The sequence below is a fragment of the Neomonachus schauinslandi genome, chromosome 4 (assembly GCF_002201575.2).
Source record: "Neomonachus schauinslandi chromosome 4, ASM220157v2, whole genome shotgun sequence".
NCBI classification, from domain to species: Eukaryota; Metazoa; Chordata; class Mammalia; order Carnivora; family Phocidae; genus Neomonachus; species Neomonachus schauinslandi.
The window spans coordinates 33,147,433-33,160,902 of record NC_058406.1 but is presented as its reverse complement, the minus strand read 5'-3'; the positions used below and the strand labels follow the sequence as shown (position 1 = coordinate 33,160,902).

The 13,470-nt window shown below is 46.2% G+C and overlaps 2 protein-coding genes across 7 annotated transcripts in view; one reads left to right on the top strand and one right to left on the bottom strand.

The window, feature by feature from the left end:
* SZT2 (SZT2 subunit of KICSTOR complex) overlaps positions 1-6,742 on the bottom strand; it is a 50,355-nt gene extending 43,613 nt beyond the window's left edge. Inside the window, 1 exon segment of the mRNA XM_021684249.2 lies at positions 6,653-6,742. Within this exon segment, the coding sequence (XP_021539924.1) occupies positions 6,653-6,679 (27 nt within the window). The 5' untranslated portion in view covers positions 6,680-6,742.
* A 110-nt stretch (positions 6,743-6,852) lies between these two features.
* MED8 (mediator complex subunit 8) lies at positions 6,853-12,115 on the top strand. Of its 6 annotated transcripts, none has more exons than XM_021683809.1 (7): positions 6,853-6,889; positions 8,228-8,346; positions 9,192-9,336; positions 9,864-10,004; positions 10,212-10,293; positions 10,676-10,924; positions 11,742-12,115. In XM_021683809.1, exons 1-7 carry the CDS (start codon positions 6,884-6,886, stop codon positions 11,804-11,806), a joined length of 807 nt encoding a protein of 268 aa, XP_021539484.1. In that variant the 5' UTR covers positions 6,853-6,883; the 3' UTR covers positions 11,807-12,115. The 6 variants fall into 6 exon arrangements, with proteins under 6 accessions (XP_021539484.1, XP_021539482.1, XP_021539485.1 ...); XM_021683807.1 differs by having other exon boundaries at positions 6,874-6,889; positions 8,165-8,346; XM_021683810.1 differs by having other exon boundaries at positions 6,883-6,931.
* Positions 12,116-13,470: the final 1,355 nt, after the last annotated feature.

Here is a 13,470-nt window from a genome sequence, read left to right as displayed (position 1 = left end):
AAACTGAAGCAGTTACTTGCCCTCTGCCTGGCCCTTGGTCTCAGACTGGGATGCTCTCATATACCAGTCAAGCTCTCTCTCAGGCCTGGCTGAGCTGGGTGTGGGTGTGAGATGAGTGCCCACTCTTGTCTAACTGCTGATGCTGGATCCCTGCCAAGGGTCTTATCTAGAAAAGGATAGGCTGGGGCTCGGAGTGTTATCAGAATAGGAAGGATCCCCGAATTCAGCAGTCCTGTTTATCACTCTATCCTCAGAGCCTACAGCAGTGCCTGGCACATCAGATGTTCCACATGATTTTGCTGAATAAATGAATTCACCATATGTTCTAAGCAAAGCAAAGTTGATGTTTAAAACTAATAATCAGGGGGCGCCTGGGTGGCTCAGTTGGTTAAGTGTCCAACTCTTCATCTCAACTCAGGTCTTGATCTCAGGGAGATCAAGTGATTAAGTAGGCTCAGTGTGGAGCCTACTTAAAAAAAAATCAAAACTAATGATCAGTACAACTTTTCTCAAGGTGAGATAATATTAACACTAATCTCAGTACTATTTTCCTCTTGTTCTTCTTTGGTAGTTAGTGAAGACTTCTTTCCAAACACCAATCTGTTTCAGCTATGCAAGGAAACACCAAAGGGAGTTTGGGTCCCAACTGAGCCGGGTTAAACAGGGGAGAACGCATGTCGATGGGTCAGCACCGTAAGAACAACTGGGAACAATTGCTCATTCCATCTTCTAGGACTAAAATCTTGGCGATTCTGGGTTTAATGGATGAATCTTTCTATGATTCCCTACACTGTTAGGTACCTCCATCAGGCATTCACAAGGCAGTCTATAACTCTTCTTCATAGCACCCACCAGTTTGTAATGAAGAATTTGTGTATTTCCTAATGTCTGTTTCCCCTACAAGTCTGGAAGCTCCAGGGAGGTAGAAGTTGTGACTATATACTGTTCTTTGCTGTATCCCTAGCAACTAGCACAGTGCCAAGACACACTAGGTGTTCAAATATTTGAATGAATGTATAAATGAGGGAAATTGCTCTCATAAGCTTCATTTATTCTCTTCTCTGTTTCAAGCTATGTTCTGAATTTCTTACCAGTGATTCCTAGTTTTTCACGGTTATCAACATCTGCTCTTTGTTGTTCAAGAGTTCCTGTCCTTCACCTACTTCATGGAAAAACTAGCCTATTTTATTGTTTGGATTTTTCCTTTGCTTCCACGAAAGTTGTTTTTACCAGGTTTTCACTAATATGTGGTTTTCTAATATTCTCTCTCTCTTTTTTTAAACTGTTCTTGGAATCTGGGGAGGGGGTGCTGGTGTGGGTTCTAATTTGTTTTGAAAGTATGCTTTGATAGCTAAGCCTCTGGGCTTGAGCTTTAGTTTCCTCCTCTATAAAATATGATCACCTCCCCAATGGCATGTAAAAGGATAAATCCACGTATTAGTGTAACAATAACAAGTAATTAATCGAAAAGGTGCTTTTCTAAGTCAGGAAGGAGTCCCGCATAGCCATTCACCAGCTTTTTTGCTCTTCTCCAGTTACCTGGCATAGTTGGGTGTTTCCTCACACTAAGCCAAAATGTCTTCTTGATATAATCTTGGCCCATCCTTGAGATCTGTTTTCTTGAAAACATCGAAACCACTGTTGGTTTTACCTCCTAAGGTCCCACAGGGAAAGTCTGACCCTCTGCCAAAGGAGAATCTATCAAACTTCTGAGGGCAGTCCTGAGTCTCTGCTTCTCCATAGTAAATATCTCCCAAGTTCTGTAGGTATATCTCAAATGGCATGGTTTCCAGTTTCCTATTTTATTTCGTATATCATATGCCTATGAACACTAGCTGTCTCTTTTTCAACTTAAAATGTGGGGGCCAGAATGGAACACAATACCCAGGTGTGATCACAGATTCAGAGTCTTCTAAGTTCTATTTGGAAGCTTTCCCATACCGTTGGCGCAGGCAACCTTCATGACTTTCTCACTTGCATTGCTATTAAGACATATCCTCCATTCTGTCCTCATGCAGGCTTTTGGGACACATACAATTATTCAATTAGTCCTGCACATTGGATAAATTCAGTCTATTATTCTGTTGTGAGGCTCAGAGTGCTGTTTTGCCTTCTAGCAAATCTCTTTCCAGCTTAATTTCCCTGCTAATTTGATCACAATGCCATCAAGTCCTCATCCCGGTCCAAAGAGGACAAAGACAAGGTGAGGGTGCATTCATTCATTGAATAACAAAATTTATGGAGAGCCAGCTACATGCTAGCACCAGGCTAGGTCCTAAGGATACCATGGAAAGCAAAAATTGGCATTCTCTGCTCTCACAAAATTTACCCTATAATGGAGAAAAAAATTAATCAAATAATCACTCTAATTACTGTATTATTACAAACTGAGTAAGTGCACCAAAGGAGAATGTGGTTCTATGGTAGCATACACAAAGTAACCTGACCCAGGCTAGATCTTAGGAGAAAGTGACCCTGAAGATTGAGGAGGGTTTGCTAGATGAGGATGGAAAGGGGGGATAAACCAGATGGAGGACACGTTCGGGGGCTGTGGTCTTAGAAACGTTCTTTAGATTAGTAGTAGTTAGTAGGCTGCTTAATTCCACTACTGTATTGCTTCCATTTCTCTACCTTGTCTTTAAAGTTATTTTGAATGATGGACTAACTGCCCAAGGCCACGCTGAAGCCCACCTAGTTCATCAACCAGTTCTTACAGAATCCATCTCTTGAAACCGGGGTGTTCGCTCAACGTGAGCTTTGAAACCAGGGGTGTTTGCTCAATGTGAGCTTTCTCACAACATTCTCCCTCATCCACAATCCTTCGAAGTCAACAGCTATGTGTTCAAACCATCATCTCGAAGAGGTCCTCACATGCAAGATGTAACTGATCAGAACCAGAAAACTTAAGAATTAATTTAAGCAGCTAGAACAGTAGTTTTCAAAGTGTGATCCAAGGACCAGGTGCATCAGAATGGCCTGAGGTGCTTATTAAAATGCAGATTCCTGGGCACCACCCAGACCAACTGAATTCGAGTTGATAGGACTCGGGAACCTAAACTTAACAAGCTCCCCAAGGGATTCTTCCACTTTAATGTCTGACAATCTCTGAAACAGTTGTGTTCTCCCAGCATCCACACTCACATGGAGCTTCAATTCCCTGATATTTAATCCCAAGTCTGAAGTGCATTATGCTTGGAGGAAGTCTGGCAAAGAGAAAGCAGGGTTCTGAAGTCAGAGATCTGGATTCAAATCTGGTTCTACTACTTGCTATCAATGTGAGCTTGGGCAAGTTACTTCATTTTTCCAGGCCTCAGTCTCTTCGTTGATAACATGTAGGTAAGAATATCTACTTCATAAGGATGTTGTTGCAATTAAACATGAGAATCCGGACAATGGGAGAAGAAGCCTAGCATTCTTTGGAACATTTATTGAGGCCTATATGCCATGTATAACAAGATGAATAATACAATATTAGGCACTGTGCTGCATACCATGTATACCAGGATGAAGGAAACATCAGCCATCTCAATTTGTTGGCTTTTCTTTGTTCTTTGCACATGTCCCTTTGTGGTTAAGGTATAATCAATCTTTGAAGCCTTTTCCAACCCTCATGCTATTTTCTGTTAACAGAATCCCGTGAGATAATTTAGACACTTTTCCCCCTTCCTTCCTACTGTGTGTATGCCAAAGTCCTGAACCTCTAGCATGGGCTCAACCTCACTCTTCTTTTCATCTCTCCCCAATCTCCCACCGAATTGGAGCACCTAGGATCTTTTAAACACTGGTTCTGCTGCTGCTTATTGGTATAAGGCCTTGGTGAAGTTACTTAAACTCTCTGTGCCTTAGTTTCCTCATCTGTGACATCAGGAAAGTAATAATGCCTATTTCATGGAGATTTTACAAGGACTAGGTGATACTCAGTAAGCACTCCGGAAGTGTTAGCTACTCTCATTGTCATGCTGCACCCACATTAGCAGCTGCTTCTTCTGTTCTCTGAAGGCTCTAAGCTCCTTGTCACCCCAGGATGTTCACTATTGCCTCTGCTCATGGCCAACTTCTATTCAGTCTTCAGGCTGAAATGTCATTTCTCTGAGAAGGCATCCCAGCACCCCCCCATACTTCTTAACAGAGTCGGTTAAGAACCCCTTTTAAACACTCATTCACTCTGTAGTTTTCCTTTGCAGCCCTCATTATAATTCAGTGTTTGTTTACTCCATTAAAATAGGGGACACGTCTGTCTTACACTGCTCGGCATCCACCCTGATACTTGGCACAGTTCTGAGTCCACAGTAGCACTCATAAGCCATTTTAAGTATTTGATGAATAAACGATTTCTTAAATCTGACTATGCCCAATTTTTTCCTCTTGGGATTGTAACAACCTCTAAAAGTCAGTCACTCTTCACTCCCCTTACTTTCTGAGATAAAATTTTCAGGAATGCAGACCAAGAACTTAACACATGCTTAACTTTTGGCTGAATGAGACTCCCACAAATATGTGTCTCGACTCCAAGTTACTACAGATCTGCACTGATCAATACTGTAGCCACTACCAAATGGGGCTACTGAGAACCTGAAATGTTGCTAGTCCAATAGTCCAAAATGAGATGTGCTGTTAAGTGTAAAATGCATGCTGGATTTTAAAAATTTGGTAAAAAAAAGAATGATAAATATCTCATAATTTTTAATATTTATCACATGTCAAAATGGTAATATTTTGGAAATGTAGAATTAAATAAAATACATTACTAAAATTGACTTCTTTTTACCATTTTAAATGTGGCTACTAGAAAATTTACATATATGGCTTGTGTTAGATTTCCATTGGACAGTGCTGGTTTTTTTAAAGATTTATTTATTTATTAGAGGGGGGAGGGGCAGAGAGAGGGAGAGAAAGGATCTCAAGCAGACTCCCCGCTGAATGTGGAGCATGACCTGGGGCTGATCTCATGACCCTGACATCATGACCTGAGCAGAAATCAACAGCCATATGCTTAACCAACTGAGCCACCCAGGTGCCCCTGGGCAATGCTGTTTTAGATTACCTGCCTAAAAGGTATGTTGTATTTCCCTACAACATCCTCCCATTTCCTCTCATCTTAATCCTTAGAGAGATGTACTTCAAATTCTTTCCTTCTTTCTCAATCTTGGTATTTCTGATGCATGGGCTATTCCACCATCCCTGTGGAACATGTCTGATTCTTTTAGTTTTTGTTTTTTCCTAAAGATTTATTTACTTATTTGAGGAGGGAAGGGGAAGAGGGAGAGGGAATCTCAAGCAGACTTCCTCCCAATGTGGGACTCGATCTCACCACCCCAAAATCATGACCTGGGCTGAAACCAAGAGCTCAACTGACTGAGCCACCCAGGCGCCCCATCTGATTCTTTTAAACAGTACAAGGTTTCCTATTTAATCTTGGGTCTCATCACATCAAATCCCAACAAATTGGAGATTTACCATCCTGTGGCTACGTTATTATACTATAATCATGATGGTTAAAAACTTAAGATCTGGAGCCAGGCCACCTGTTTGGGAGTCCTGGCTCTACTACTACTTACTAGCTGTGTAACCATGTTACTCTGGTGAGCTCTGTGCCTCCATCTCCCCAAATGAAAGATGGAGATGATAAAAGTGTCTAGGGATGAGAGCACTAACTGATATTGGTAAAGTGCTGAGAATGGTCCCCGGCATGCAGTAAGCATTCAATAAGTAATGACTACTATTTATGTCATTATACACATCCCTCACCCTTCCCACATACTCTCTTAGAACACTGGGCACCTTTTCTAGTGATGTTCTTTCCAAATCTGATAGATTCTATGCTCAGATCTTCTAACTTCAAAACTCTGCTACTTCCCAGCTGAGTAGCACTTGGGTAAGGTACTTAACCTCCTTCACTTTTCAGTTTCCTTATCTGTAAATGAGAACGGATATTGCCAACTTCCCTTCCTCGCACACGTATGAATAACCTGTAGGTTTAAGTTCCTTGCACTGGCACCAAATGGATGCCTCATACACATTTTCTGGCTTAATACATAAGGTCCTCACAACACACCATAAGACAGGTATTTTATGAAGAAGGAAACAGGATTCGGATAGTCAAGACTTGCCCAAAGTTGCACAGATAGCTAAATAGCAGCGCCAATATTGGGACGAGGTTTCACTCCGAGTCAAATGTTTTTTTCACGAAACCAAAGCTGCTCCCAAGTGCATGAGCGTTACAACTAAATTAATTCACGCTGTTTATGTCATTCCAATGTTTGTAGAAATGCATAAACCAGCAAAGTAGGTCTACTGCCGTGTTGCCTACGGAAACTGCAGCAGAAAATCAAACCACAGGATCATTATTAAGACCGAAGAATCTGAGAGCCCTAGAGTCGGCGACGTGTCTGAAATTTCAATAAAAAAAAACAAAGCGACAAGTTTCTGCTCTAGCCGCCCCCTGAGGAAACTGCGGGCCCCGGGGAGGAGGTTCAATTGTCGGGCCTTCGGGGCTGGGCCGATTCCTGCCCAGGCAACTCGGCACGGCCGTCCCCAGACCGGGAGAAGGCCGCCGCCTCGCCGGGCCGCCGGACCCTCCCCCTCGGGGCTCGGGGCCCAGGGCCCAGGGCTCAGGGCCCAGGGCCCAGCGTTGCGCCCGCCCGCCCCTCACCTCCGGCTCCGGGCGCTCCGAGGCCATCACACAGCGCTCCCGCGCCGGCCCGGGCCAGAGAAGATGCTCCACTCATAACCCCTGACCCGGTTACTGCGGCCTCGCAGGAACCGGAAGTGAGTGGGAGGGCCGAGTTCTGAGTTTTCTGATTGGGGGACGAAGCCCTCTCACAGTGGCTCGCTGAGTAGGAAACCGGAAGGGGAAGTCGGTGCCGTCGCCGCTGCCGACGCAATGCAGGTGAGAGCGGAGTTGGGACTGTTGACCGCTAGCTAGCTTCAGGTAACAGGACTGAGAGTGGACTGGACGAGGAGAGTGAGGAGTTGGGGCTGAGAGGAGAGGGCAGAGCCCTAGCTGGCGGGTAAGGGCCCGCGGGATGGGGAGGGGCGGCCGACTGGAAAAGTGGGGGTGGGGCCCGTCTGGCAGGAGACAGTGGCCGAGTCGCGAGGAAGTAGGACCCGCGGACTTGCTGTGGTGCACGAAGGGATGAGGCTACTGTACCCTGGGAAAGTTGAAATGCAGTCCAAGGAAGACGGCTCAAGAAAGTGGCGGGTTGGCTCAGGCCCCGGCCTAGGCTGTTGGATGGACGCTGTTGGATGCAGACATAACAAGGGATCTGGAATTGGAGAGAAACCCGAGGGGTGAAGGAATTGCTGGGGGGGGGGGGTAGGGGATGGCTGAAAACTGAGCTAATTATAATCTGAGGCTGTGGGTGGAACCTAGGATCAAGGCTCATGTCATACACATTGGTGAGTTTGCAAGACGATTTTGCATCATTCTTCCCACCCTGAGCCTGTTAGTTGTTAAGGATGAAGAAATTAAGTAAAACTGGAGACCACAGATGGGAGGAAAATGTTTGCAGACACCCCAGCATTTAAAATTGTTTCTCTGGTGCTTAGGAGCGTGTGCATTTTTTTGTTTTTCACTTGCCACTTACTTTCTTGCACCTGGTTGACTGTCAGTGAATGTTTATGAGTTGACTAAGCTTGTGAAAGGGACACAGGAATCTTGGCACAGAGATAAAATGAGTGCCAATTAATTCAGCAAGAAGAAATTTGAAAACATCAAATGCGGAGGGCAAAGGAAGAGTGGGGGAGGGTGGAGGGAAGCGGTGGTACAAGCCTGGTATTCAGAGAAACCTTCATGTGTGGGTAGGTTTCCCAGAGATTATGTTATTGGCAAGAACTACCAGGCTCACAAGGCAGGTTCTAGTACAGAAGAAGCTGAAATACATATGCTGCAGAGGTGTACAAAGATAATAAAGCCCAGGCATTAGCTCTGGTGAAAGTGTCTCAATGAGAGAGTACAGAGTGTTTCCAATGCAGAGAAAAGCCAGACATGAATTAGGAGATGATGAGAGAAAGGAGGAATGGTGAGGCGAATGGATTGAAAGGTCTAAGGGTTGATGCTGTCTGTAACCCAAATACCAAAGATAGAAAACAACCTGGCTCTCCTGTGCTAGGGAAATCCTGTGTTACTTGACTAGTTTTGCATTCTGCCATCCTGACTTTCTAGCTTTCCTCTGTATGTATCATACTCATGGCTCTCTGGGTAACCAACCTGTTCCTGTCGGTGCAGAGGGAGGAGAAGCAGCTTGAGGCATCATTAGATGCACTGCTGAGTCAAGTGGCTGATCTGAAGAACTCACTGGGGAGTTTCATTTACAAGTTGGAGAACGAGTATGACCGGCTGACCTGGTAAGGGTTGCCAGGGCAAGCTGAGGAGGGCTCCATGGATGCTGGGGGTGGGGTGGGGAGGGGAGGCCTCCTGGTGGATAGGACATCTCCAGTGATGTCACAACTTATCACTTGGCAAACATCTTTTGATTTGGAAAGAGCTGGGTTTCCCAGCATTTAACAGGTGAAGTTTGTCTTAGGGCCATGAAAGTAGAGAAATGCCCAGTTTCCCAACCCAAGTTCTTTTTTTTTTTTCTTCTTCTTCTTCAAAAGATTTTATTTATTTGACAGAGACAGGGAGAGAGGGAACACAAGTAGGGAGAGTGTGAGAGAGAGAACCAATGTGGGGCTCGATCCCAGGACTCTGGGATCATGACCTGAGCCGGAGAAGGCAGACACTTAATGCCTGAGCCACCCAGGCACCCCGCAACCCAAGTTCTTTCTAGCTTTTGATTCTCACCCTTTGACTTCTCTGGGAGGAGGTACTCCCTCAGTGGGTCCTCCCACTACAGTGAGAATCTAGTGTTCATCCTGGATCTCTTACCACAGATATTGCTGAGTCTTTTAGGTCCAACCTACTCTGGAAGTGTGGATCCTATTTTCAGGCCTGAAAGGAGGTTTTTACCCAGTTTCTGAATGTTTAGTGATAGGTATAGCCGTGGTTCTTATTTTGCCACTGGTCCTCACCCCATTCAAAGAATGAACTGCCTTATTTCTCCACCTGTGTCAGAAACTGAAAGTGTGTCCCTCCTGCCCAGTCCAGCTGGAGTGCTGAGTCCTTTTGGGGTGAGCCTGGGAATTGCTAGTTTGAAGGACCCCTTCAAGGCTACTTTACTGAGAACATTCTGACACCTTATCACCACCAGGCCCTCTGTCCTGGACAGCTTTGCCTTGCTCTCCGGACAGCTGAACACTTTGAACAAGGTCTTGAAGCATGAAAAGACACCACTGTTCCGTAATCAGGTCATCATCCCTCTGGTGCTGTCCCCAGACCGTGATGAAGATCTCATGGTAAGAGGAGGAGAAAGGTACAACATGGGAAATTAAATTCTTAGATGAGGACTTGGCACACAGTTGTTGCTTGGTTATTTTAGAAGTTCTGAATGTGTAGTGTGTGGCAATAGAAAGTAAGGGCTGCATTTTGGAGACCTTGCTTTTTTTCCTTCTGGAGTTGGGGAGCCGCTCCCAAATAGTGCCAAATAAACCTGAGGCCTCTGTCACTAAGGCAAAGACCTTTCTCCTCCAGTACCTATCTTGAGCAAAAAGTATGTTCTTTTGTGAGTTTGTCTATTTTGGTATTTTATTAAAACGTAGCAAAGAGAAACTTGCCCCTAGGTGTGGTAGAAATAGAAGTGTGAGGAGACAGAAATGAAGCAGGGAGTAAGGGCAGTAGTGTCCTTGGAAGCTAGGTATTTTAAGTATCAGGTGGTGTTTTCCCTGAAAATGTACCGTTTGCTTATGGAAGGAACTATATATATCAGGCCAGACTGAATCTACTCGAATTGCATAGGAGGATCAATAAAATCTGTGTGTTATAGCGGCAGACTGAAGGACGAGTGCCTGTGTTCAGCCATGAGGTGGTCCCTGACCATCTGAGAACCAAGCCTGACCCTGAGGTCGAAGAGCAAGAGAAGCAGCTAACAACAGATGCGGCCCGCGTTGGTGCTGACGCGGCTCAGGTTGGACGGCATCACTGCCCTGCTGCCCACCCCCCACCCCCCCATCCCTCAAGTCCCAGTACGAGAAGCTAGGCATTACCGTTTGTGTCTGGTGGGGATGCGCAGTTGGTTACCCATGAGTTGTCCCTGGAAGAGCACAAGGAAGAAACTTCACCACACTCATCTCTTGTTTGCCCTGATCTCTGCACAAATATATGTGTGTTACAGAAGCAGATCCAGAGCTTGAATAAAATGTGCTCAAACCTTCTGGAGAAAATCAGTAAAGAGGAACGGGAATCGGAGAGTGGAGGTATGGAGGAGGGATTGGTGGCGAAATGGAGAAGGAAAAGCGGGAGGTCGCTGGAATAAGAGTGGTGGTTTTGGTGGTGGTGAAGTGAGGACGGAAGACCGAACTGCTTAGGAAAGGGACATTTCCATTCTGTTCGCCGTGTGTATTTAGGGCTGGTCCTGGAGCAGGTGGAGGAAATGGGCAAAATGAGAGGGGAGAATTCTGAGATAGCTGTGAGGGTCTTTGGGGGCTCTTCCTCTGGGCTGCCTGTGAGTGTGGATGCTGCTGAGCCCTGGTGCTCTGAGCTCCTCTGAGCTCTGGGCTCAGCCTGGTCTTCCTCCTGGTAGGTTCATTCCAGGGTCAGAGGCGTACCTCAGGCTCCACACTTCACCTTTTTCTTCAGGTCTCCGGCCAAACAAGCAGACCTTTAACCCTGCAGACACCAATGCCTTAGTAGCCGCTGTGGCCTTTGGGAAGGGGCTGTCTAATTGGAGACCTTCAGGCAGCAGTGGTCCTGGCCAGCCGGGCCAGCCTGGAGCTGGGACCATTCTTGCAGGAGCCTCAGGATTACAGCAGGTGCAGATGGCAGGAGCTCCAAGCCAGCAGCAGCCGCTGCTCAGCGGGGTACAGATGGCTCAAACAGGTCAAACAGGTAAGGGGGCAGGGAATGACATGGTTGCAGACCTTGTGGAAGTAGGAATAAGCTGCATTGTCTGGGCCCCCAACATCCCAGAGCTGGAGATTTTCTCCCTTTCTTCTTGGACTGTGACTCAGAAAACAATTTTTTAGGAGTAAAGATCTCCTTTGAGACTCTGTAGCAGGCACCAGAGAAAGGAAGAACTTCGAGCAGCAGAAACTGCACCTCCTACCCCCATCTTAAAGTTCTGTCTCAACTACCCTTCTGGCCCATTTACTCTGGATACTAGGTGTGCTGTCAGGGTCTTTTCTTAGAGAGACTAATGATCTTAAGACCGTTCAGTAGGTACGCTGAGAATTGACAAACAGGCAAGCTCCATGTACTCTTTCCTCTGTTTCCTCTCTCCTGCTTACCATTAATAGTTATGAGAACAGTCTGGAGGAGTTCAGATGTACGTAGCTAAAAGAGGTTTTTGTTTTTTTTGTTTTTTTCCAAAGCTGTCCAGGAAAAGGAACAGTTACAATACGAGAAAACTTTTTTTTCTTTTTTTTTTTTTTTACGTGTGACATTAAATGGGGTCTTAACTGTCTTTTCTGGGAGTAGCTGAGCAGGAGACCACTGGGGTGTTTTTTGACCCCTCCTACTATCAGCCCATTCCTCCCAGACACCTTCAGGGACCCACATCTCTGATCTTTGCTACCCAGGGTCAGAGGCCACAGAGGTTCTGAGATGATAGAGCAAGGGGGTGGCAGAAGGGAACCTGGGAGACCATCTCTGATTTATCATGAAAGTCCCACCATGCTTCAAGTGTCTTTCTTCATGTTTCTTTTAGGGAAAATGCCAAGTGGAATAAAAACCAACATCAAGTCAGCTTCAATGCATCCCTACCAGCGGTGAGTGTGGCCAGCAACCTCCACTCCCAGGTGTCCCTTGCAGAGTTGAGCAGTGAAATTGCCTTTTGCCCAAAGTGAACTACATGGGTACAATAAAGAGAACATGGGCTTTCAGCACCAGACAGACCCCAGCTCCACCACTGACTAGCTGAGTGACTTTGGGCAAGTGACCTCATTTTTCTCATCCTGTTTTCTTGTTTGTAAGTGGCGATGATACCTACCTCATAGGGTTGTTGTGAGGATTAAAATGAGAAAATGAATGTAAAACACTTAGTATAGTCTATGAAATGATGGGTATTCAATAAACTGTAGTTTCTACAGCCACTTCTCCCCACTGCCCTCCTCAGTCCTGGATCCAGAACTTAGCGGGATCTGACACTGCTTCACGTCAGTGGTGAGCTGATGGACCCAAGATCACAGGCTGCTCTGTTATGTTTGAAAGCCTGTGCTTACTTTGTGTGGCCAGAAACTGTCGTAGCCTCTGTATGTCCTTAGGGGCGTGCAGGCTCTGCAGGCCTCCTGCCTAGGTTCCATCCTGGCCATCTCTCCGAGCTACGGGCATTGAAGCTTCTGGGCTGGGTCAAATGGCCCACCTGCAGCTCTGGTGAAGTGTGAGTCTGCTCTCCTCCTTCTCTCCTCTAAGAAGCCAGTTCAGCTCTTACCTGGGAAATAGTCACAAAGTCGACTATCCTTTACCTCACCCCATACACATGAAAGAAGATGTCACAGGTCCGGTAGGTGGGGGCTTCCCAGGAAGTGGCTCTTCCAGGTGGGACTGTGTAAGAAAGGGATTTCTTCAGGGTTTAGTTGGCCTCATAATATGCCTACTGCCTGGCCTCCAGCCAGGATGGCTTTCCTCCAGTCCACTGAAACTCAAATAAGAGCCAGATTGCTGGTGGGTGGGGATAGCCACCAGGACTTTTGCCTGCTTTGCATAAAGCTGAAGAGCAGCGTGAGTTGGGTCTGCAGCCTAAGCTGCCTTTCTCGCTGCTCCTTTGCAGGGAGGGGCAGGGTTTAAGTCAGGAGAAGACCAAAGGGTTTCTCTGAATAAAGTTTGTTTGTTTGTTTATTAGATTTTATTTATTTATTTGACAGAGAGAGACACAGCAAGAGAGGGAACACAAGCAGGGGGAGTGGGAGAGGGAGAAGCAGGCTTCCTGCCGAGCAGGGAGCCCGATGCGGGACTCGATCCCAGGACCCTGGGATCCTGACCTGAGCCGAAGGCAGACGCTTAACGACTGAGCCACCCAGGTGCCCCTCCCTGAATAAAGTTATTTAAATTGATGGCCACCGTGTCGGGGTTAGCTGACAGCTATTTATGAGGGAGCTATATAGGGATCAGAGACCATATGTCGGAGACTTTCAAAGTTGCTGCAAGGCAATTCTAATTTGTTCTCCATAAGATGTTTTCTTAGCTTTGATTAGCTTTGATGTAAAAGTCCTGAGCGGTATGAGGAGGGCCTGCTCATACCTTCCAGCTGCCTTTTTTCTGTTCTCTTCGGTCACACAGCAGTGCTTCGGCATTTGCTTGGTGCTGGGCAGAATTCTGCCAGGCTGTGGCAGCAAAGAACTGGAAAAGTCCCCAGTGTCACATCCATTCCTGCCCCATCAAGACAAGAGATGGTATCCGCAGAGTTCAGTGGTCATCGACCCAACAGCGTGGGGAGT

Bases quoted from the DNA above. Each gene is read 5' to 3' on its own strand.
- MED8 (XM_021683807.1), top strand. The intron at 10,005-10,211 runs GTTGGACGGCAT...TGTGTGTTACAG, and splicing joins TTGGTGCTGACGCGGCTCAG to AAGCAGATCCAGAGCTTGAA. The intron at 10,294-10,675 runs GTATGGAGGAGG...CTTTTTCTTCAG, and splicing joins ACGGGAATCGGAGAGTGGAG to GTCTCCGGCCAAACAAGCAG.